We start from the raw sequence: 22835 nt of genomic DNA on the forward strand, positions 1-22835 counted from the left end.
ACCACGACTACGGGAACAGTGAGCAGGAGTTGAATGCACCATTAGCAAGTTTGCTGACAATACCAAACTGGGAGGTGCTGTTGACTCTCTTGAGGGACAAGAGGCCTTGCAGAGGGATCTGGATAGACTGGAGCATGGGGCAATGGGGCAATCATCAATGGCATGGAATTTAACAAGAACAAATGCTGAATTCTGCACCTGAGACAGAGTAATGCTGGGCACAAGTATAGACTGGGAGAGGAGTGGCTGGAGAGCAGCCCTTGCAGAAAGGGATCTGGGGGTGCTGGTTGACAGCAGGCTCAATAGGAGTCAGCAGTGTGCCCTGGCAGTCAAGTGGGCAAACCGCATCCTGGGGTGCATTAAACACAGCATAACCAGTCAGTCAAAAGTTATTATCCTGCTGTATTTGCCATTGGTGCGACCTCACCTTGAGTACTGTGTGCAGTTCTGGGCCCCACAATTTAAGAAGGATGTGAAGGTACTCAAATGTGTCCAGAGGAGGGCAACAAAGCTGGTGACAGGGCTGGAAGGCATGTCCTATGAGGAATGGCTAGGGACTCTAGGTTTGTCTAGTTTGGAGAGAAGGAGGCTGAGGGGCGACCTCATTGCTCTCTACAGCTTCCTGAGGAGGGGAATTGGAGAGGGAGGTGCTGATCTCTTCTCCCTGGTATCCAGTGACAGGACACATGGGAATGGCTTCCTAGAGAGGTGGTTGATGCCCCAAGCCTGCCTGTCAGTTTTAAGAGGCATTTGGACAATGCCCTTAATAATATGTTTTAACTTTTGGTCAACCCTGAAGTGGTCAGGCAGTTGGACCAAGGTCCCTTCCAACTGAACTGTTCTGTTCTGTTCTGTTCTGTCCTATCCTATCCTATCCTATCCTATCCTATCCTATCCTATCCTATCCTACCTTGGAAGCCAACACACATATACACACCCATCCCCCTCCCAAACACACACACTGCCCAGTTTTTATTGCTGAACATGACGTTATATGGCATGGAATATCCCTTTGACATAGCTGTCTTGGCTATGTCCCCTCCCAACTCCTTGCCCACCCTCAGCCTACTCCCTGGGGGGGCAGAGTGAGAAACAGAGGCGGCCTTGATGCTGTGCAAGCACTGTTCAGCAATAGCCAAAACATTGCAGAGTTATCAATGCTCTTTTGGTGACAAATCCATATCACAGCACGATCCCGGGCAAGCCCCCAACAGGCTGGTATGAAGAAAGTTAACTCCATTCTAGCCAGGCCTAATACATAAAATTACTAATGCATTTAAGATATTCAAGTAAGTGTTAGACTTACTGCATTCACATTGTACAGAGCATGCACATATTTTTTTTTTCCCTCCAGTTTGCCTGCCTGAGTCTATGAACTCCCAAGAAGAAGGATAATCAGGAATGAGCTAGATGAATTTTGGTGGGCTGTAGCTTGAGCACTTATTTTTGTTATGCTAATAAAACCCAGCATTACAGTGTGCTTTAAGCAGGGAGTGATTTGTGTAGCACAGTTACGTTATGCATCATTCCATATTCTTTGCCTAATAGGACTTGCAGGCCCAAGACCGAGCTCATCGAATTGGTCAGCAGAATGAGGTTCGAGTCCTGCGACTGTGCACTGTGAACAGTGTGGAGGAGAAGATACTCGCTGCTGCAAAGTATAAACTGAATGTAGATCAAAAAGTTATTCAGGCTGGAATGTTTGATCAGAAATCTTCAAGCCACGAGCGGAGGGCTTTTCTACAGGCTATATTAGAACATGAGGAAGAAAATGAGGTAAGGCAGTTTAAAACAATCAAAGAGAAGATGTTTCAGTTGGTGCTTGGTAAGCAGCTATATAACTGGTAGGCAAGAGAGTGCAGTTTGAGTACAGCTTGAGACTGCTTGAGATTGCAAGCTATTATATATTTTCCTTACAAGAAAACAACTCTATTCCTAAAGGATATTCTCACAAGAACTTGTTGCTGCACCGTAGGCGTAGTCAACAGTACGAAGTGGGAGCTGCCTGCAGGCTCCTCTATTACAATGAGCTGTTTGAGTTTATCTTGTGGCCAAGGAATTTGTACAGCAGAACACAGGCCTGAAAGCGAAGTTGTACGTGCAGCGCAGCACAGGCCTGGGCCTACTCCCATTAACTGTTATGTGGATCACTAACTCCTAAATGTGCAACGGTTTCTCGGTCAGGATCTCTACATTCCGCCCCTTGATCCACATACAGTTTACCTTTACCAAAGACATATTGTAAGTTACAGATTATATTAATAACATACGGGCTTCTCAAGCCCTAAGTACGAGCCCCAATAGAGCAGACAGCCTGTTCAAGATTCCTAACTCCTCGAATACAATGTCTTCTGCAAGGCTCCCAATACAGCTGTGTAGCGTGGAGGAGGATGGGCAGGAGATGGTCTTCAGAGACCCCACAGAGGCAAAAGCCTGCAAATGATGCAAAGGAGGTACATTTAGAGGCTGTGCTCAGAGGAGCATAAAGCCCTGAGCAATTCAGTCCAATCTTGTAGCTGACCATGCTTTGAGGAGGAGGTTGGACTAGATGACCTACTGAGGACCCTTCCAATCCAAATTATCATGTGATCCTAAGACCAGTAGATGGAGACTCCCATGTCAGGGAAGACCTGAAGCTTGCAACTTCTGGCAACAGAAGGAAGACTCCTTCTCTGCCTGCAGATCTGCAATTACAGAAGAGGTATAGTGCCCTGGGAACAATTGAGGAGGAACAAGCTCTGTCGAGGGAGGCATCAGAGTCAACTGAGTCTATACCAAATATCTACTCAGCACTGATGGGACCACATCTGGAGTACTGTGTCCAGTTCTGGGCTCCCAAATACAAGAAAGTAATGGACATACTAGAGTGAGTCCAATAAAGGACCACTAAGATATTTAAGGGATTGGAGCATCTGACATAAGGAAGAGGCTGAGAAAGCTGGGATTGTTTAGACTGGAGAAGAGAAGGCTCGGAGGGGATCTTATCAATGTGTCTAAATACTGATGGGAGGAAGTAAAGAAAATGAAGCCAGACTCTTCTCAGTGACAGGACAACAGGCAATGGGCACAAACTAAAATACAGGAAATTCCATTTAAATATAAGAAAAAAAACCCTCTTTTTTTTTTACAGTGAGGGTGGTCAAACACTAGAACAGGTTGCCCAGAGAGGTTGTGGAGTCTCCATCCTTGGAGATATTAAAAACGCAACTGACCATGGCCCTGAGGAACCTTCTCTAGTTGACCCTGTTTGGGGAGGGGGTGTGGGAGTGTTGGACTGGACAATCTTCAGAGGTCCCTTCCAACCTCAACTATTCTGTGGCTCCTTAAAGGAGTCTAACTTTCATATCACCTCCAAACAATTCAACAAAACAATCAACTATTTTAATTAAGATAACAGTATTTTTGCATGCATAACACACCTCTCAGCTTAAACAGAATAGCTGTCAGATCCTGATATAATTTCTGTGGCTTAATGAGTTGTCTTAGGTTATTGAAAGGTTTTGTCATCTGTAAATATTTTAGGCTTTCAAAATACTTCTCTTAACTATTTTAAATAAAATTTAAGCAAAACCTTTGTGAATATCTGCCAGGATCTTTCCATACTAAAAGAAATTCCTTCAGTAGTCATTAAATCTATTGTAATGAAAGCAGTTAAAACTGTGAAATAACAAAGCTAATACATTTTTTATAGAATCATAGAATCGTTTAGGTTGGAAAAGACCTTTAAGATTATGAAGTCCAACCGTTAACCTATGTTGTGGTTTTGTTTAGTGAGGGGGGGCCTAAGGTGGTAGATTCTGTAGGAAACTGCTACAGAATCCCTGCCAAAACCAGGACAACCTAACACTTGGCAGTGTTCCACTAAAGTGGAAGTGGCAGTCCACCACTAAACCATGTCCCGAAGCATCACATCTACATGTCTTTTAAATACCTCCAGGGATGGAGACTCAACCACTTCCCTGGGCAGCCTGTTCCAGTGCTTGATAACCCTTTTGGTGAAGAAACTTTTCCTAATATCCAATCAAAACCTCCCCTGCTGCAACTTGAGGCCATTTCCTCTCCTTCTATCACTTGCTACTTGGGAGAAGTGACCGACATCCATTGTGCTACAACCTCCTTTCAGGTAGTTGTAGAGAGCGATAAGGTCTCCCCTCAGCCTCCTCTTCTCCAGACTAAACAACCTCAGTTCCCTCAACTGCTCCTCATAAGACTTGTTCTCTAGACCCTTCACCACCTGGGCACACTGCCGGCTCATATTCAACGGACTGTCGACCAACACTCCCAGGTTCTTTTCTGCCAGGCAGCTTTCCAGCCACTCTTCCCCAAGCCTATTGCATTGCATGGGGTTGTTATGACCCAGGTGCAGGACCTGGCAATTAGCCTTGTTGAATCTCATAAAATGCACCTCGGCCCATGAATCCAGCATGTCCAGATCCCTCTGTAGTGCCTTCCTACCCTCAAGCAGATCAACACTCCCACCCAATTTGGTGTCGTCTGCAAACTTACTGAGGGAGCACTCAATCCCCTCATCCAGATCATTGATAAAGATATTGAACAGAACTGTCCCCAATACTGAGCCCTGGGGAACACCGCTTCTGACCGGCTGCCAACTGGATTTAACTCCATTCACCACAACTCTTTGGGCTCAACCATCCAGCCAGTTTTTTACCCAGTGAAGAGTATGCCCGTCCAAGCCCTGAGCAGCCAGTTTCTCCAGGAGAATGTTGTGGGAAACGGCGTCAAAGGCTTTACTCTAGTCTAGGCAGACAACATACGAAGCCTTTCTCTCATCCACTAAGCAGGTCACCCTGTCATAGAGGGAGATCAGGTTAGTCAAGCAGGACCTGCCTTTCATAAACCCATGCTGACTGGTTGTCCTGTACGTGCCGCGTGATGGCACTCAAGATGATCTGCTCCATAACCTTCCCTGGCACTGAGGTCAGACTGACAGGCTTGTAGTTCCCCGGATCCTCCTTCTGGTCCTTCTTGTAGACGGGCATCACATTTGCTGTCCTCCAGTCAACTGAGACCTCCCTGGTTAGCCAGGACTGCTGATAAAGCCACTGGAAAACAGTGCTCACCAAGCCACTGGAAAGCCACTGGCTTTCGCCAGCTCTCTCAGTACCCTTGGGTGGATCTCATCCAGCCCCACAGACTTGTGTGTGTCTAAGTGGTGTAGCAGGTCACTAACCATTTCCCTTTGGATTATGGGGGCTTCATTCTGCTCCCCATCCCTGTCTTCCAGCTCATGGGGCTGGGTACCCCGAGAACAACTGGACTTACTGTTAAAGACTGAGGCAAAGAAGGCACTAAGTATTTCAGCCTTTTCCTCATCCTTTGTCACTATGTTTCCCCTCACATCCAAGAAAGGATGGAGATTCTTCTTAGCCCTCCTTCTGTAGTTAATGTATTTATAGAAACATTTTTTATTGTCTTTTACTGCAGTAGCCAGATTAAGTTCTAGTTGGGCTTTGGCCCTTCTAATTTTCTTCCTGCATAACCTCACGACATCCCTGTAGTCCTCCTGAGTTGCCTGCCCCTTCTTCCAAAGGTCATAAACTCTCTCTTTTTTTTTTTTTTTCCTGAGTTCCAGCCAAAGCTCTCTGTTCAGCCAGGCTGGTCTTCTTCCCCACAGGATCTTTTTTTCAGCAGACAGGGCCGACCTGCTCCTGCACCTTTAAGATTTCCTTCTTGAAGAATGTCCAGCCTTTCTGGACTCCTGTGCCCTTCAGGACTGCCTCCCAAAGGACTCTGCCAACCAGGCCCCTAAACAGGCCAAGGTCTGCCCCCTGTAAGTCCAAGGTGGCAGTTCTGCTGACCCCTCTCCTTACTACTCCAAGAATCGAAAGCTCTATCATTTCATGATCGCTGTGCCCAAGACAGCCTCCAACCATCACATTGCCCACAAGTCCTTCTCTGTTCACAAACAACAGTTCGAGCGGAGTGCCTTCCCCTAGTTGGCTCACTCATCAGCTGTGTCTGGAAGTTAGCTTCCACATACTCCAGGAACCTCCTAGACTGTTTCCTCTCTGCTGTGTTTTATTTCCAGCAGATGTCCGGTAAGTTGAAATCCCCCACGAGAACAAGGGCTAGCGATTGTGAGACTTCTCCCAGCTGCTTATAGAATATTTCATCTGCCTCTTCATTCTGATTGAGCGGTCTATAACAGACTCTCATCATGATATCTGCCTTGTTGGCCTTCCCCCTGATTCTTATCCATAAACACTCGACCCTATTGTCACCTTCATTAAGCTCTAGACAGTCAAAACCCTCCCTAACATACAGGGCTACCCCACCACCTCTCCTTCCTTGCCTATCCCTTCTGAAGAGTTTATAGACATCCATTGCAGCACTCTAGTTGTGCGAGTCATCCCACCATGTTTCCGTGATGGCAACTATATCATGGTTTTCCTGCTGCACAATGGCTTCCAGCTCCTCCTATCTGTTGCCCTTGCTGTGTGCATTGGTGTAGATGCACTTCAGTTGGGCCATTGATCCTGCCACCTTTTTGAGGGGAGAAGCCCTAATTCCTGTGTGACCATTCTCAGGTGCTTCCGTGGTTTCTAAGATATGAATAGCCCTTGCGTCTTTGCTGCCAGATGGCTCTCCATCCCCTACCTCCACTGAGATGGCAAACCGAAGGACCTCGCTAGCACACTGTCCCTCACACACTGGTGTGATGCCCCCAGGCTTATCTCTAGTGAATCTGGTTTTATCCCTTTCCCACTTCAAATCTAGTTTAAAGCTCTTTCAATGAGCCCTGCTAACTCTTGTGCAAAGATCCTTTTCCCCCTTTGAGACAGATGTACCCCATCTGTCGCCAGCAGGCCTGGTGTCGTATAGACTGACCCATGATCAAAAGCCCAAAATTCTGCCAGTGAATTGAATGTATGAAATATTGGTGGAGAGGGGAACCAACAGTTCCAGAGCTTATGCCACCAGAACACTGTGTTAGAACACTATCACTTTTTCAACTGCTTTACTTATTTCATGTTTGAATTACAAATTACATGAGTATTTAGTGAAAGGTGAAGGGGTAATCATATTTTTTTCCTGAGGTGTAGAAATCTTACCAATGGAGGGAAAATGGGATGTATAGATATAGATGCAGGCTTCTTTTAATTATTTTGAAAATCAATGACTATAGAAAGTTAATTTTGAGGTACTATATTGCATTCTACTCCACCTTCATTTTAGTGAGTACGAAATATTTATTGTCATGTAAAACCCTTAACTGTAGGTTTACAATATACCGTAACACAGATTCAGTAAATGTTTTAAGGTTTTTATGTGGGACTCAAACTAAAGTTTGTAGCTTTGATTTATCTATCCTGTTATGGAATTTAAAATGCCATGTACTTTCAAAATAGTTACTGTATTTGGAGAGAGGAACTGAGCATTATGGAGCCTGATCATGTTAAAAATAGGCACCATAGCTCTTCAACATTTATGAAATAACTTTTTGACAAAAAGACAGATCTTCACCAGATTCACTTCTTAGGGAAGTGTGGTGGTTTAGCTCGAGTCACCACACAGTTTTTCACTCATCCTCCCCCTACCAAGTGGGATGGGGGAAGAAATTGGGAAGAAAGGAAAACTCATGAGTTGAGATAAAGACAATTTACTAAAATAGCAAAGGAAAACTACAATAATAACAAAATATAAGGATATTAATATATACAAAATGAACAATGTACGATTTCTCACCACCCGATGTCTGAATGACTGATACAGCCTGTCCCGAGCAGCGATCATGGAAACAAAAACCAAGCAGCAAGCAAAGGGGGAAGAGGGAGCCAACAAGGTAGAGGGAACGATGCCAGCAAGCAAGAGAAAGAGACGAGATGGAGAAATGGATGCCAAGGATGCATGCCAAGGATGGATGCCCCCACTATGGGCAACCTCCACTTATATACTGAGCATGACGTTTATGGCATGGAATACTCCCTTTGGCCAGTTTGGATCAATTATTCTGTCTGTCTTTTTCCCAGCTTCCTGCATCTGCACATTAAGGAGGCTTTAATGAGACTTGGAAAGCCAGACAGTGTCCTTGGTCTCATTAACAACAACTCGTATCATCAGAGTGTTTTTATCAACATTCTTCACATATGTAATGCAAAACACATTGGATACTGAGAGGAAAATTAACTCCATCCCTGCTGAAACCAGGACAGGAAGTCTGCTCCCTCCCTGGGGCCCGGGTTAAAGATGTTACAAGAAAACCTCCTAGCCTGATACGGCCCTTGGATTATTATCCATTATTGCTATTTTCATGTAAGCAGCGACGAAGTTGCAATAAGTAGTCCAAGGATGATCAAAAGAGACTTCAGGGCCTTGGGATAACTGGTTATAGCATCAGGAACACAAGTAGTGTTTTCCTCTATCCTTCCAATTACAAGGAATACTGTTGGAAGAAACAGGAAGACCCAGTAGATGAATACATGGCTCTGTGACTGGTGTCACTGGCAGAATTTTGGGTGTTTTGATCATGGTTCAGTCTACACGACACCAGGCCTGCTGGCGACAGATGGGGTACACCTTTCTCAAAGGGGGAAAAAGATCTTTATGCAGGGGTTAAAAGGGCTCATTGAAAGAGCTTTAAACTAGATTTGAAGTGGGAAAGGGATAAGACCAGGCTCGCTAGTGATAAGCCATGGGATGGCACGCCAATGTTTGAGGGACAGTGAGCGTGCTAGCGAGGTCCGTCAGTCTGCTCCACGATGTGCTGAGCAGCACCCACTGGAGCACATTTGAAATGTCTCTATACTAATGCATGCAATGTAAGGAATATAGAATAGGAGCTAGAAGCTTTGGATCAGTCCCAGAGCTATGATATCATTGCCATAAGTGAAACTTAGTGGGATGAGTCCTGTGACTGATGTGCCATGATGGATGGTTATAGGCTCTTCAGGAGGGATAGGCAGGGCAGATGAGGCTGGGGGGTGGCACTGTATGTATGGGAAGGCTTGGATTTTATGGTGCTTGCAGTTGGCAATGACACGGTTGAGAGCCTCTGGGTAAGGATTAAGAGGAAAACAAATAAATTGTATGTTGTTGTGGGAGCCTACTATTGACCACCCAGACAGGATGATGACATTGATGAATTATTCTACAAGGAATTAAGGGATATCTCTAGATCAGCTGCCCTTGTCCTTATGGGTGATTTTAACTTCCCAGACATCAATTGGGAATATCATACAGCAGACACGGACAGGTCCAGGAAATTCCTGAAGCATGTTGAAGATAACTTGGTGCAGGTACTAAGGGAGCCAACTAGGAAAGGTGCCCTCCTAGATTTGTTGTTTGTAAACAGAAAGGGACTCGTGGGTGAAATGGTGATTGGTGGTTGTCTTGGTCACAGTGACCACTAAGTATATGAGTTTCAAATTGCTGGCAATAGGAGAAAAACTGCCAGCAAAACTTTGACCCTGCATATGGGGAGAGTAGACTTGGACCTACTGAAGGAGCTAGTTAGTAAGGTCCCCTGGGAATCTGCTTTTGAAGGTATTGGGGTCCATGAATGCTGGTCACTTTTTAAGAGTCATCTCTTAAGAGTACAGGAGAAGGCAATTCCAAAGTGTCAGAAGTCAAGCAAGTGGGGTAGAAGGTCGACTTGGCTGAGCAGGGATCTTACAGAATCATAGAATCATAGAATGGTTAGGGTTGGAAGGGACCTTCAAAGGTCATCTAGTCCAACCACCCTGCAAGGAGCAGGGACATCCCCAACTAGATCAGGTTGCTCAGAGCCTCATCCAGCCTGGCCTTGAACGTTTCCAGGGATGGGGCATCCACCACCTCTCTGGGCAACCTGTTTCAGTGTTCTACAACCCTCAGTGTAAAAAATTTTTTCCTAATATCCAGTCTAAATCTACCTCCCTCTATCTTAAAACCATTACCCCTCATCCTATCACAACAGGCCTTACTAAAGAGTTTCTCCCCATCTTTCCTGTAGGCCCCCTTGAGGTACTGGAAGACTGCTATAAGGTTTCCCCAGAGCCTCCTCTTCTCCAGGCTGAACAGCCCCAACTCTCTCAGCCTGTCCTTATAGGAGAGGTGCTCCAGCCCTCTGATCATCTTCGTGGCCCTCCTCTGGACCCTCTCCAGCTGGTCCATGTCCTTCTTATGTTGGGGGCTCCAGAACTGGACACAGGACTCCAGGTGGGGTCTCACCAGGGCAGAGTAGAGGGGGAGAATCACCTCCCTCGACCTGCTGGCCATGCTCCTCTTGATGCAGCCCAGGATGTGGTTGGCCTTCTCAGCTGCAAGGGTGCATTGCCTGCTCATGTTGAGCTTCTCGTCCACCAGCACTCCCAAGTCCTTCTCCTCAGGGCTGCTCTCAATCCATTCCCCGCCCAGCCTGTATTTGTGCCTGGGATTGCCATGACCCAGGTGCAGGACCTTGCACTTGGCCTGGTTGAACTTCATGAGGTTGGCACGGGCCCACCTCTCCAGCCTGTCAAGGTCCCTCTGGATGGCATCCCTCCCTTCCTGCGTGTCGACGGCACCACACAACTTGGTGTCATCAGCGAACTTGCTGAGGGTGCACTCTATCCCACTGTCCACGTCGCTGACAAAGATGTTAAACAGGGCCAGGCCCAACACGGACCCCTGAGGGACACCACTCATGACCGGTCTCCACATGGACATTGAGCCTAAGTTCTTCTTTAACTTAGGCAGAAAAGGAAAGTGTATGGACATTAGAAGCTAGGACAGGCAACACAGGAGGACTACAGAGATGTTGTTCACCACTACAGGGAGAAAATTCACATGGCCAAAGCTCTATTAGAGTTCAAGCTGGCCAGCACTGTGAAGGACAACAAAAAGGGCTTTTTAAAATATGTTAATAGCAAAAGGAGAAACAGAGATAACATTGGTGCATTGCTTGACAGGGTCAGTCACCTCATGAATAGGGACATAGACATAATGGAGATGTTTAATGCCTTTGTTGCCTCTGTCTTCAACACTAATGATGAACCCTGGGACCCCTGGAGCCCTGTGTTGGAAGATCATGACTAAGGGAATGATTAACCCCTAGTCGACCCTGAACTTGTTTGAGACTTGCTGCTCTAGCTGGATGCACATAAGTCTATGGGACTCGATGGGATTCATCTTAGGGTATTGAAGGAGCTAGCTAATGTTATCACAAGACCTCTCTCCACTATATTTCAATGGTCTTGGGAGTCTGGAGAGGTCCCAGTCAACTGAAAGTTGGCAAATGTTGTCTGAATTTTCAAGAAGGATAAGAAGGATGACCCTGGCAATTACAGGCCTGTCAGTCTCACTTCAGTGCCTGGTAAAATTATGGAGAAGGTTATTCTGGGAGTTATTGAAAACCACTTGAGAGACAAGGCAGTCATTGGTCATAGCCAACACGAGTTCACGAGGGAAAAGTCATAGAATCATAGAATAGTTAAGGTTGGAAGGGACCTTTAAAGGTCATCTAGTCCAAACCCCCTGCAAGAAGCAGGGACATCTCCAACTAGATCAGGTTGCTCAGAGCCTCATCCAACCTGGCCTTGAACGTTTCCAGGGATGGGGCATCCACCACCTCTCTGGGCAACCTGTTCCAGTGTTCTACAACCCTCAGTGTAAAAAATTTTTTCCTAATATCAAGTCTGAATCTACCTACCTCTATTTTAAAATCATTACCCCTTGTCCTATCAGAACAGACTCTGCTAAAAAGTTTTACCCCATCTTTCTTATTAGCCCCCTTGAGGTACTGGAAGACTGCTATAAGGTCTCCCCGGAGCCTCCTCTTCTCCAGGCTCAACAGCCCCAACTCTCTCAGCCTGTCCTCATAGGAGAGGTGTTCCATCCCTCTTATCATCTTTGTGGCCCTCCTCTGGAGGCTCTCCAACAGGTCCATGTCTTTCTTATGTTGGGGGCTCCAAAACTGGATACAGTACTCCAGGTGGGGTCTCACCAGGGCAGAGTAGAGGGGCACAATCACCTCCCTTGACCTGCTGGCCACACTCCTTTTGATGCAGCCCAGGATGCGGTTGGCTTTCTGGGCTGCAAGCACGCATTGCTGGCTCATGTTGAGCTTCTCATCCACTAGAAGACCCAAGTCCTTCTCCTCAAGGCTGTCCTGCTTAACTAACTTAATTTCCTTTTATGACATGGTCACCCATCTAGTTGACCAAGGGAAGTCAGTACATGTGGGTTTTTTGGATTTTAGCAAAGCTTTTGATACTGTTTCTGACAGTATCCTTCTGGACAAAATGTCCAGCATACAGCTAGACAAGTCCATAATACATTGGGTGAACAATTGGCTGCCAGGTTTTGGGCGCCTCAATATAAGAATGTCATCAAACATTAGAGTGTGTCCAGAGGAAGGTGACCAAGATGGTGAAAGGTCTCAAGGCCAAGACTTACAAGGAGGGGCTGAGGTAACTTGGTTTGTTCAGCTTAGAGAAGAGAAGACTGAGGAATGACCTCATTGCAGTCTACAACTTTCTTCAAGCTGAGCAGTAGAGGGGGAGGTGCTGATCTCTCTCTGGTGACCAGTGATAGGACATGAGGAAATCGAAGGAAGCTGCGTCAGGGGAAGTTCAGATTGGACCTTAGGAAAAGGTTCTTCACTGAGAGGGTGATCGGTCACTGGAACAGGCTCCTCAGGGAAGTGGTCACAGCACCAAGTCTGTCCAAGTTCAAGGAGCATCTGGACGACACTCTTAGTCATGTGGTTTAGTTTTAGGAAGTCCTGTGAGGAGCAGGGAGTTGGACTTGATGATCCTTATGGGTCCGTTACAACTTGAGATATTCTATGATTCACGTCTATGTTGGTTTTCTTTAGTGGGGAGGCTACAGTGGCAGCTTCTGCAAGAAGCTGATAGAAGTTTCCCCTTTGTCCAGTGGACTCGGTCAGGTCTAGGGCAGACCTGCCACTGGCCAGGGTCGAGTCAAATGGTGATGGAATGTTCAATGATAACGCCTCTGTGATAACATATTTAAGAAGGGGAGAAATAATTAAAAAAAAAAACCCAGAGAACAAGTGAAGAAGCAGAAGTGTGGGGCAGAGAGGGGGAAGCGTGAGCCTTCTGGGCCTTTTGGCCCTCACCCTATAGCCTCCTGCCGGATAGCTGTCTGAGCCCAACTTGGCCCAGCCCAGTCACAAGAAGTGAAGAGAGGAGATGTGAAGAGAACCTGAGAGGCATCTGCCTGAGCCGATTGTGAAGAATTTCTTGTGAGAGGAATGGCTGCAGACGCCAAGGTCAGTGAAGAAGGAGGGGGAGGAGTAATGCTGCTCCCAGCAGAGATTCCCCTGCAGCCCGTGGTGATGACCATGGTGAAGCAGGCTGTCCCCCTGCAGCCCATGGAGGTCCACGGAGGAGCAGAGATCCACCTGCAGCCCGTGGAGGACCCCATGCCAGGGCAGGCAGATGCCCAAAGGAGACTGTGACCCATGGAGGGCCCGCACTGGGGCAGTAGGTTCCTGAGGGAATGCACCCTGTGGAAAAATGACCCGCACCAGAGCAGTTAATGAAGGACTGTAGCCCATGGGAGGGACTCCACACTGGAGCAAGGAGGAATGTGAGGAGTTCTTCCCCCAACGAGGAGGAAGGAGTGGAGGAAAGTGACATGTGATGAACTGACCATAACCCCCATTTCCTGTTTCCCGTCTCTGTGCCGCTCAGGGACATGGGGAAGGAGGTAGAGATAACTGAAAATTAATTAAACCTGGGAAGAGGGAGGGGAAGTTGCTTTGTTCTCTTTCTCATTATCCTGCTTTAATTTTATTAAAAATAATAATTGAATATTTTTCCCCAAGTCGAGTCTGTTTTGCCTGTAATGGTAACTTCAAGGATCTCTCCCTGTCCTTATCTCAAACCTTGAGCCTTTTTGTTATATTATCTCTCCCTGTTCCCTTGGAGGGTGAGGGGAGTGAGTGAGAAACTGCATAGCTTGGTCCCAATCAGGGCTGAACTATGACAATATCTCACTTTGTGAGTGGACAGTGATCTACAGAAATATGGATTGGGCAGACTTTGTTTCTAGGATTTTTTTTTTTCAGGATTACTTTCCTTCCTTCTGCTTTGACAGTAAAGATCTTATAGTGTAGAATGGTATTACTGAGGGAGTGCTGTAGCGCAGCAGAGGGGAAATGAGTGTGTTTTAACTGAAGCTGACAACTAACTGTGCTAGTGACTCTGAAAAAACCATGAACCAAAATTTCCTGGTTGCATGTTTGCTCACTTCCTCATTCTCAATATATGAAAGCGATTAGAAGTCTTAATTGTCTCTTTTATAAAGTCTATTTTGTGTTACTTCTGAATCAATGAGCAGCTAGGCACTTTCAAATTTTTAATTTTCATTTGAGCATTTCACACTCCTTTTGAGAGATATCAGTGCAACAGTGGCTCAGTGCAAATCGTTGCCTCACTGTGGATATTGCTTTCTATTTTTTTAGTGCCTTTTTCTTTTTAAATAGGAAGAAGATGAAGTTCCTGATGATGAGACTCTGAATCAGATGATTGCTCGATGTGAAGAGGAGTTTGACCTCTTCATGGTAAGGACATTATGATGATAAGTGGTATATGTTCTCTAGCTTTTTTAACACTTTGGCTTTGCTAAAGGTGTTATCCTTCTGTGGTTCAAATGTTGGATTATTATTGTGGGAGGGAAAGGCTTCATTTACTCACATTGTTCATCTGAGAAAAGGAAAGAAGCTAAACCGAGAACAGTATCCTCACATGACAATCAAAATGCAGAAATCCCTGTTGAGCAGTGCAGTGGAAAACTGTCCATCCAGAGGAGGATTTATAGGTGGTTTGATGGATTTAGACAGTGCAAAACTGATGATCACTACTTGTCATGCTAATCCTACAGCATTTTTTTAATGACTCCTTGCTTCTTGTACTCACATGTTATAGTATTAGCTAGGACAAGTACAGGCATTTAACAAAATAGTAAGATAGGAGATTGATGGTGCCATTTTCCTTTAGAAATTAGTTGAGTTTGCTGAGAATTATGTCAAGGGCTCAGTTAGCTGTGCCTCTGCTACCAAAACTTTTGAACAGTTCTCGAAGCGCACCTAGATGACAGTGGTTCAAATGCCAGCAATCTATCTGTATTAGTACTTCTCTTGTTAGTATTGATGGAATAATTTCTAAAACATTAGTGTAGGTAATTGGCCTTTCAGCAAGTATCCAATGTGAGGATTGCTGGAGGACCTATCAAAATCAGTCCCTTATATTGATATAGCCACAGGAGCACACTTAAATAAATGTTGAAGGGAAACTACCATCCCGTATCTTTTTGCACTGGTGAGAGCAGATTGTTCTCTAAAGTGAAGCAATGCAGGTACTCTCACATATGCATAAACATGCAAGTATATCAGGAAGTATCCATGGAGTCAATCGTTAATAGGAACCCCAGATATTACATTCTCACACCATCTCATTCTATAAAACACAGTCTTTGTACAGCTATGCAATTTAAAAAACTTCAGGTGGACAGTTGACAAAGGCCATGTGCCCTTATGTGGCATTGTATTATGTTGAAGTGTCAGTCTAGTCCTTTAGGTGCTAAGTTTTATTTAAGGAGTTAAGTTTTTCTCAGACAGCATTAAAGACTTGATGCACTGTACGTGAATGCTTGCAGGGATCTCTATGATTTTAAAATTTCTCTCAATATAATTCAGATATAAGGAAATTGGCAGGCCAGAAATCAAGAGATGATAATATGATCCATAATTCAAAGGAATAATTGCAGCCAAATGTCTCCTTCCTGGCCTCCATCAAAGATACTCGCTTCTGCACACTGTGTGGAATTTCTGGCTGTTGCTATATCCAACCTCACTAGCTGAATGTGGAAGATAGATACACAGTGACTGATGTGAATGCTGTTGTGTCACACATCAGGGCTGAAAATGAAACATCCAGAGTTCACTGTGCTGTAGAAATAGATTTGCTGCCTGAAACAGCATTTTAGTGCTAAAGATCAAAAAAGAAAGAACTAAAGCATGGATTGAAACTCATTGTTTAATTGAAGACTATTTAGAGAGAAAGATGCAAAGATAAGTAGTTCTAAATGGAAGAAGTGCATCATTGACTGTGCTTATTAAAGCATGATACTCATTTATCACTCCCATCCACTAGTTATGCAAAGGTTCTTCTTGAAATATGGCTAGTAAATATCCATCTTCTATGATGTCAATCAGTTATTCTTGCAAACTAATCGGAAGGTGTTGCATTTTTATGTTTTTAAAAAATAGGTTCAAAACCTACTGAAATTCTTCATTTAGAAGATTTCTAAACAGGTTAGGAAATTCCGCTTCCAAGTTTTTAAAGTGTATGGATATGAGAGTTTTTACAGGTGACACACTTGCATCATTTTCAGCAACAAAGTTACATAATGATGGAAACATTTCCAAAAAGTCATTTTCAAAATGCTCTCTCTGTAGCATGAGTTTATTTTGAAAAGCAGTTACTTTCTCATGCCTTCTTAAAACGTTACCTTCACCTTGAAGGGATATATTAAGTGTGTTTGTTTTTTAAAAAATAAGTGCTAGGTAGCATACTACTGGCAGCCACTTGTCATCACAGAAAAGGTCAGCAAACTTGGAACATATGTCTTTTTGTGAAAGAAAAATGCATAACTCATCTTTAAGTTTGACAACTCTTTTAAACACTTTGCCACAAGATAACCAGCGAACCTCTGTGTGGAACAAAAGATTTCCATGGTCACTCCCCATCTCATTACAAAGTGTTGTAAAGGTTCTACTGTTTACAGGTCTTGTTTCTATAAACTTAACCACATTGATGGCATCGTGTAGCACTTTTTGCACATCTGGCTCAAACATCTTTGCTGCAATAGCTTGCCTATGAATGATGCAGTGAATGAGTTCCACATGTGGTGCTACCTCTGTAACCTTACCCCGGAATCTTTTTTTTAAACCAGTCAAAGTTACACTTGTACAATTTTTTTTTTTTTTATTAAAGAAGTCATTTACTGTTGGGAATATATCTTCTCTGGTGCATTTTTCAATTAGTGGCTCACAAAAAATAGTTCTTTATGTATTTTATTCTTGAGACAGAATCTAGCAAATACCTTAAGCTGAGACACGTTAGAAACATCTGGTTTTTCATCCAAATGTAGAGCAAACTTTCTACGCTGTGTAATTTGTTCTAATACTTGTTTCTTCAAATCTTCAGAAATGTTTTCTATGCATCTTCCAATGGCATTTGCTGACAAAGGCATGCATTTTAGTTTGTTGCCATATTGTTTTCTGTGTAATATTTCAGCCATTTTTACCGTGGCAGGAAGCACAAGTGTTTCCACAATAGCATATGGGAGTATCACATGACTTGAAACATCACTGAAAAAATTGTAGATGTTTGTAGATGTCTGACAGAGTATTCCTACTAGGAGTCTCAACTCTGACATTTTTGTGTAGTTTGCTTGTGCTCATATTATCTTCAATCTGCAGTTTCTTTGCAGGAATCTTTTTAAGCCACATGTCCATTCTGTGAGGATTATCCAGCTTAGTATCTCGAGCAATGACTACCTCCCCAACCCCCTGCCCCTCACCTCTGTTTTTATTGCTGAACATGACATTATATGGTATGGAATATCCTTTTGGTCAGTTTGGGCCAGCTGTCCTGGTTGTGTCCCCTCCCAACTTCTTTTCCAGCCCCAGCCTACCCACTGGGAGGGGCAGAGTGAGAAACAGAGAAATCCTTGACACTGTGTAAGCATTGTTCAGCAATAGTTAAGCTATTGGTTTGTTATCAACACTGTTTTGGTCACAAATCCAAAATATAGCACCATACAGACTGCTGTGAAGAACATTAACTCCATCCCAGCCAGATTCAGTTCAATCTCCACCCCTTATTCCATACCACTTGCCTCATACTTAGGTCTTACACTGTCCAATACATCCTCATTAACTACCTCTCCCTTTCCCATCTTTTGATATATACACAGATAGCATTCCCTTAGTCTATGAGCCATCCCCATTAAATGGCCATAACATTTTCATAAAATTTTTATTTAGTCTGTTATTTGAGCTCCATCTGTTATGGTGGTTGCTCAGGAAAGGAGAGTCATTGGGCACCAAAGTGTCATAGTTCAGCCCCAATCAGGACCAGACTACACAGTCTCTCTCTTACTCCCCCCACCCTCCAGTGGGACAGAAGGGAGAATTGGTAAACAAAAGGCAGGAAAAAACACATTGGTTGAGATCAAAGAAAAAAATTTAAGAGAGATAACAGAAGAAAACAAAACAGTGATGGAATACAAAAACAGTAAAATGGCTTACAACAAATCTCAACACCCAGGTTCTTCCCACATGGCAGTAGACTCTCCTCAGCACCCTCCTCACTTATATACTGAGCATGATGTCCCATGGGATGGAAAAGCCCTTTGGCTAATTTGGGTAAACTTACCCCAGCTGTTAGCTAATTAGTAACCTATTCCAGCTGTGTGCCCCAGCCATAGGGGCCACCAGCTCCAGTTCTCCTCCCAGCTCAGGTGAATATTAACTCTATCCTAGCCAGAACCAGGACACAAAGCCAACTCAGGTTGGGTGACTGCTGCACTTGCACAGCTTCTTGCAAGGCTCAGGTTGGTTCAGGTGATTCCTGCTGTAGTACTTTCTATAATCAACTCAAATCATGGGTTATTTTCCCCCAAGGTTAAACCTCTTTGAGGTACATGCCGGATTTCTGCATCCTCCCATATTACCCACCAAGTATACCCAGGTCCTTGAAAAAAAGCAAACCCACTAACAAGTTTGCCTTTTCCTGATGAAGAAGCAACCCATGCTGTCTTTCTCAGCCAGTTCCCTACGCACACTACAGGCATCTTATCTCCTCCTACAGCACATAGGGGTTTTGTTTGGGCAGGGCCAGTTCAGTCATCTGATCCTCTGGTGTTAACCAGCCAAGTGCCTTCTGCTAAATTTGTATCCCCAGTGCTTGTATGTCCCAGTGCCCATCACTATCAGTATAAGTCTTTAACAGTCCATTGTATCGTTCAATCTTTCTGCAGGCTAGTGTGTGATAGGAAATGTGGTCCGCTCAACTAGTGCTATGTTTCTTGGCCCAGATGCTTATGCAGTTATTTTGGAAATTAGTCCTGTTGTCTGAGGTAGTTCTTTCTCAGGTGCCATGCCACCACAGAATTTGCTTTTCAAGGTCCAAGATGGTGTTTCGGGTGGTGGTATGCATTACAGGATAAGTTTCCAACCATCCAGTGGTCACCTCCACCATTATAAGCATGTGACATTTGTCTCAGTGAGTTCATGGCAGTGTGATATAATTGATCTGCCAGGCTTCCCCATATTGATATCGCAGCCACCATCCACTGTACCAGAGAGGCTTTACTCACTTGGCTTGCTTGATTATGATGCATGTCTCACATTCATGGGTGACTTGCATGATGGCCTCCATGGTCAGGTCCACCCCTCAATCACAAGCCCATCTGTATGTTGTATCTCTCCCTAGATGTCCCGATGGGCCCATTGAGGTACAAATATCTCACCCTTACACTCCCAGTCCAGGTCCACCTGAGTCACTTCAGTTCTGGCAGCGTGGTCTACCTGCTATTTGTTTGAATGTTCTTTGTTTGTGCAGCTCTTCAACATGTGAGTATCTACATGACGTACCTTTATAGCAGTGTTTTCTAGCTGAACAGTGATGTCTTGCCACAGTGCAGCAGCCCAGATGGGTTTACCTCTGCAGCTGGTCCATTTCTGTTGCTGTAGCTACCCCTACAGGGCATTTGCCACCATCCAGGAGTCAGTACAGAGATAAAGTACTGGTCACTTTTCTCGTTCAGCAATATCTAAAGCCAGCTGGATGGCTTTCACCTCTGCAAACTGACTTGATTCACCTTGGCCTTCAGTGGCTTCTGTGACTTGTCATGTGGGACTCCACACAGCAGCTTTCCACTTCTGATGGTTTCCTACCACACGACAGGATCCATCAGTAAACAAAGCATAATGCCTTTCATCTTCTGATAACTCATGTGCCAGTACAGCACAGGCAATCGTGGTGCCAAAAGGAGCTGTGCTTCTGTACCAACTATTTCTGAAGAAGCTCAAACCCCTTCATATGTTGTTAATATATCTTTTTCAGTTGGGGTGTAGCAGGCCTTGGATCATCTATATCTCCAGCTCCAAAGCACTATAGGTTGACCTTGAGTCTCTTCTCCAGGTACTTTCTGCCAGAGGCTCTAGGTGAGGCCGTGCTCCCTGGCTGCAGTCTAGTGCACATTTCTCACATCTGGTCCTGTCTGGACTGACTCAAGGGCTACCTCACAAATTATCTCCTGTTGGATCTGTTGGAAGGCATGCTGCTGCTCAGGGCCCCACTCAAACCAGTTCTTCTTTTGAGTCACTCAATAGACAGGATGTACAAGCTGACTGTAAGCCAGAATATGCATTCTCCATAATCCCATAGTGCCTAGAAAAGCATGTGTTGCTTTTTTGTTAGCTGGTGGGGTCATGGCTATTATCTTATTGATCACATCTATTGGGATGTGACTATGTCCATGTTGCCATTTTATTCCCCAAAAATGGATCTCTCGTGCAGGTTCTTTGATCATGCTTTGTTTTATGGCAAAACCGGCTTTCAGAAGGATCTGGATTATTCTTTTCTCTTTCCCAAACACTTCTTCCTCTCTGTTGCCCCACACAATGATATCATCACTATATTGCCGGTGTTCAGGGGCTTCTCCCTGTGCCCGTGCAGTCTGGATCAGTCCATGGCAAATGGTAGGGCTGTGCTTCCACCCCTGGGACAGTCAATTCCAGGAGTATTGGAAAGCCCTCCACGTGAAAGCAAACTGTGGCCTGCATTCTGGTGCCAAAGGGATGGAGAAGAACGCATTGGCGATATCAGTGGTGGCATACCACTTGGCTGCCTTTGACTCCAGTTCATACTGAAGTTCTAGCATGTCCAGCACGGCAGCACTCAGTGGTGGTGAAACCTCATTCAGGGCACGATAGTCCACTGTTAGTCTCCACTCTCCACTGGATTTTTGCACTGGCCATATGGGACTGTTAAAGGGTGAGTGAGTCTTGCTAATCACTCCTTGGCTTTCCAATTGATGAATCAGCTTATGAATGGGGATCAGGGTGTCTCGGTGTGATATTGCCACCGGTGCATAATGGTGGTACCGATTGGTACCTGTTGTTCTTTGACCCTCAGCATGCCCACAATGGAAGGGTCTCTGGCAGCTATACCAAAAGCCCACCAGTACCCTTTTGGGTCTTTGAAATAACCTCTCCAGAGGTAGTCTATATCAAGAATGCAAGGAGCATCTGGGCCAGTCACTATGGGGTGTTTTTGCCACTCATTCCCAGTTAGGGTCACTTTGGCCTCCAATACAGTCAGCTATTGGGATCCTCCTGTCACTCCAGAAAGACAAATGGGTTCTTCCCCTTTATAGCTTGATGGCATTAGGGTACACTGTGCACCGGTGTCTACTAGAGCCTTTTACTCTCGTGGGTCTGACGTGCCAGGCCACTGAATCCATACAGTCCAGTAAACTCTGTTGTCCCTCTCCTCCGCCTGGCTGGAGGCAGGGCCCCTCAAGTCCTGTTTATAATATTTGCTGCTCACTTTCTGTGAATATGAATCAGAATTCCCTTCCATAGGATCAGAGGTGAGATCAGCCCTTCTATTCCGTCTGTGGAACTGCCCACTGGAGACTGGAGCAGCAATTTTCCTGAGAGAACCTCCCTTTGCGACTGTTTTTCCTCGCAACTCATGTACACGTGCCTCTAGGGCCAAGGTAGGCTTTCCATCCCACTTCCTCATGTCCTCTCCTTGGTCATGCAAGGTAAACCACAGGTCACCTCGCAGCGTGTACCGTCTCTATGAGCAGGGAAATGTTTACTCCTAGTAGCTGAAATACTGGTCTGTATGGGTGGGGAGTAGGAATCACTGGAACTCCCAAGATAGTTTCTCCACAGCCAAGACAAGGGAGGAAGAGAGAGTTTCTTCGTATTGCTGGAGCTGACTAGCCAATTCATCCATTGTTGGTCCTTCTCCATCTTTCCAATTCAGTACTGCCAATGAATTGGCATATGATGATGGTACGCTCCATATAAACTTCCACCACATGAGCCGTGTTCACTGGACTTCATCTGGATCTTTGAGTGACTCCTCACTGTCTAGGTCACTATAAATGACTTCCAGCATGGCTAATTCCCTTAGGTATTGGATACCTCTCTCCATGGTGGTCCACTTGCCTGGGTGATAGGTAACATTTTCTTTGAAGGGATATCTTTCCTTCATACTTGACAGGAGTCCCCTCCAGAGGCTGAGAGCTTGTGCACCTCTTCCAATCACTTTGTCAATGCCTGCTTCCCTAGAAAGAGATCTCAGCTGTTTAGCTTCCTTACCTTCTAATTCCAGGCTATTGGCCCCATTATCCCAGCATCGAAGCAGCCAGGTGACAAGGTGCTTGCCTGGATGACGCCTGAAATCTTTTCGTATATCTCGCAACTCATTCAGGGATAGGGATCTGATGGTTTCAGTCTTGTTTATGAGTTCTTCCTCTTATTCCTCCTCTGTTCATGATGGTCCTGGTTTTCCCTCATCCCTTACTAAACGAGCTGACTTTCGCTTCCAAGATTCTTTCGCTTATCTATAGAGGTGATCGATACCAACATGGGTTGGTTCTCTGATTCAGCTGCAGTGCCCGTCGGTGGGATTGGAGTAGCCACAGTGCCTGTCACTGGGGCTGGAGTAGCTGCAGTGTCTGTGGTAGGAGCTGGAGTAGCCGCAGTATTTGTTGGTTGATTTTCCCTCCCTTCTTCCTGAGGGTGCTGCATAATGCTGAGCAGTGTTTGGTAGATACTAGCCAGTGCCCAACACAAAGCG

At 45.1% G+C, this 22835-nt stretch overlaps 1 protein-coding gene across 2 annotated transcripts in view; it reads left to right on the forward strand.

Moving 5' to 3' along the window:
* The window catches only part of LOC147596593 (SWI/SNF-related matrix-associated actin-dependent regulator of chromatin subfamily A member 2-like), a 199302-nt gene that overhangs the window by 102983 nt on the left and 73484 nt on the right, over nt 1-22835 (forward strand). For both annotated transcript variants that reach the window (XM_086769496.1, XM_086769495.1), the window contains exons 25-26: nt 1549-1776; nt 14432-14509. In XM_086769496.1, coding sequence (XP_086625622.1) covers nt 1549-1776; nt 14432-14509 — 306 coding nt within the window. The remainder of the gene's footprint in view (nt 1-1548; nt 1777-14431; nt 14510-22835) is intronic.

This window comes from Chlamydotis macqueenii, chromosome W, assembly GCF_036417535.1.
Source record: "Chlamydotis macqueenii isolate bChlMac1 chromosome W, bChlMac1.mat, whole genome shotgun sequence".
In the NCBI taxonomy this organism is placed as follows: Eukaryota; Metazoa; Chordata; class Aves; order Otidiformes; family Otididae; genus Chlamydotis; species Chlamydotis macqueenii.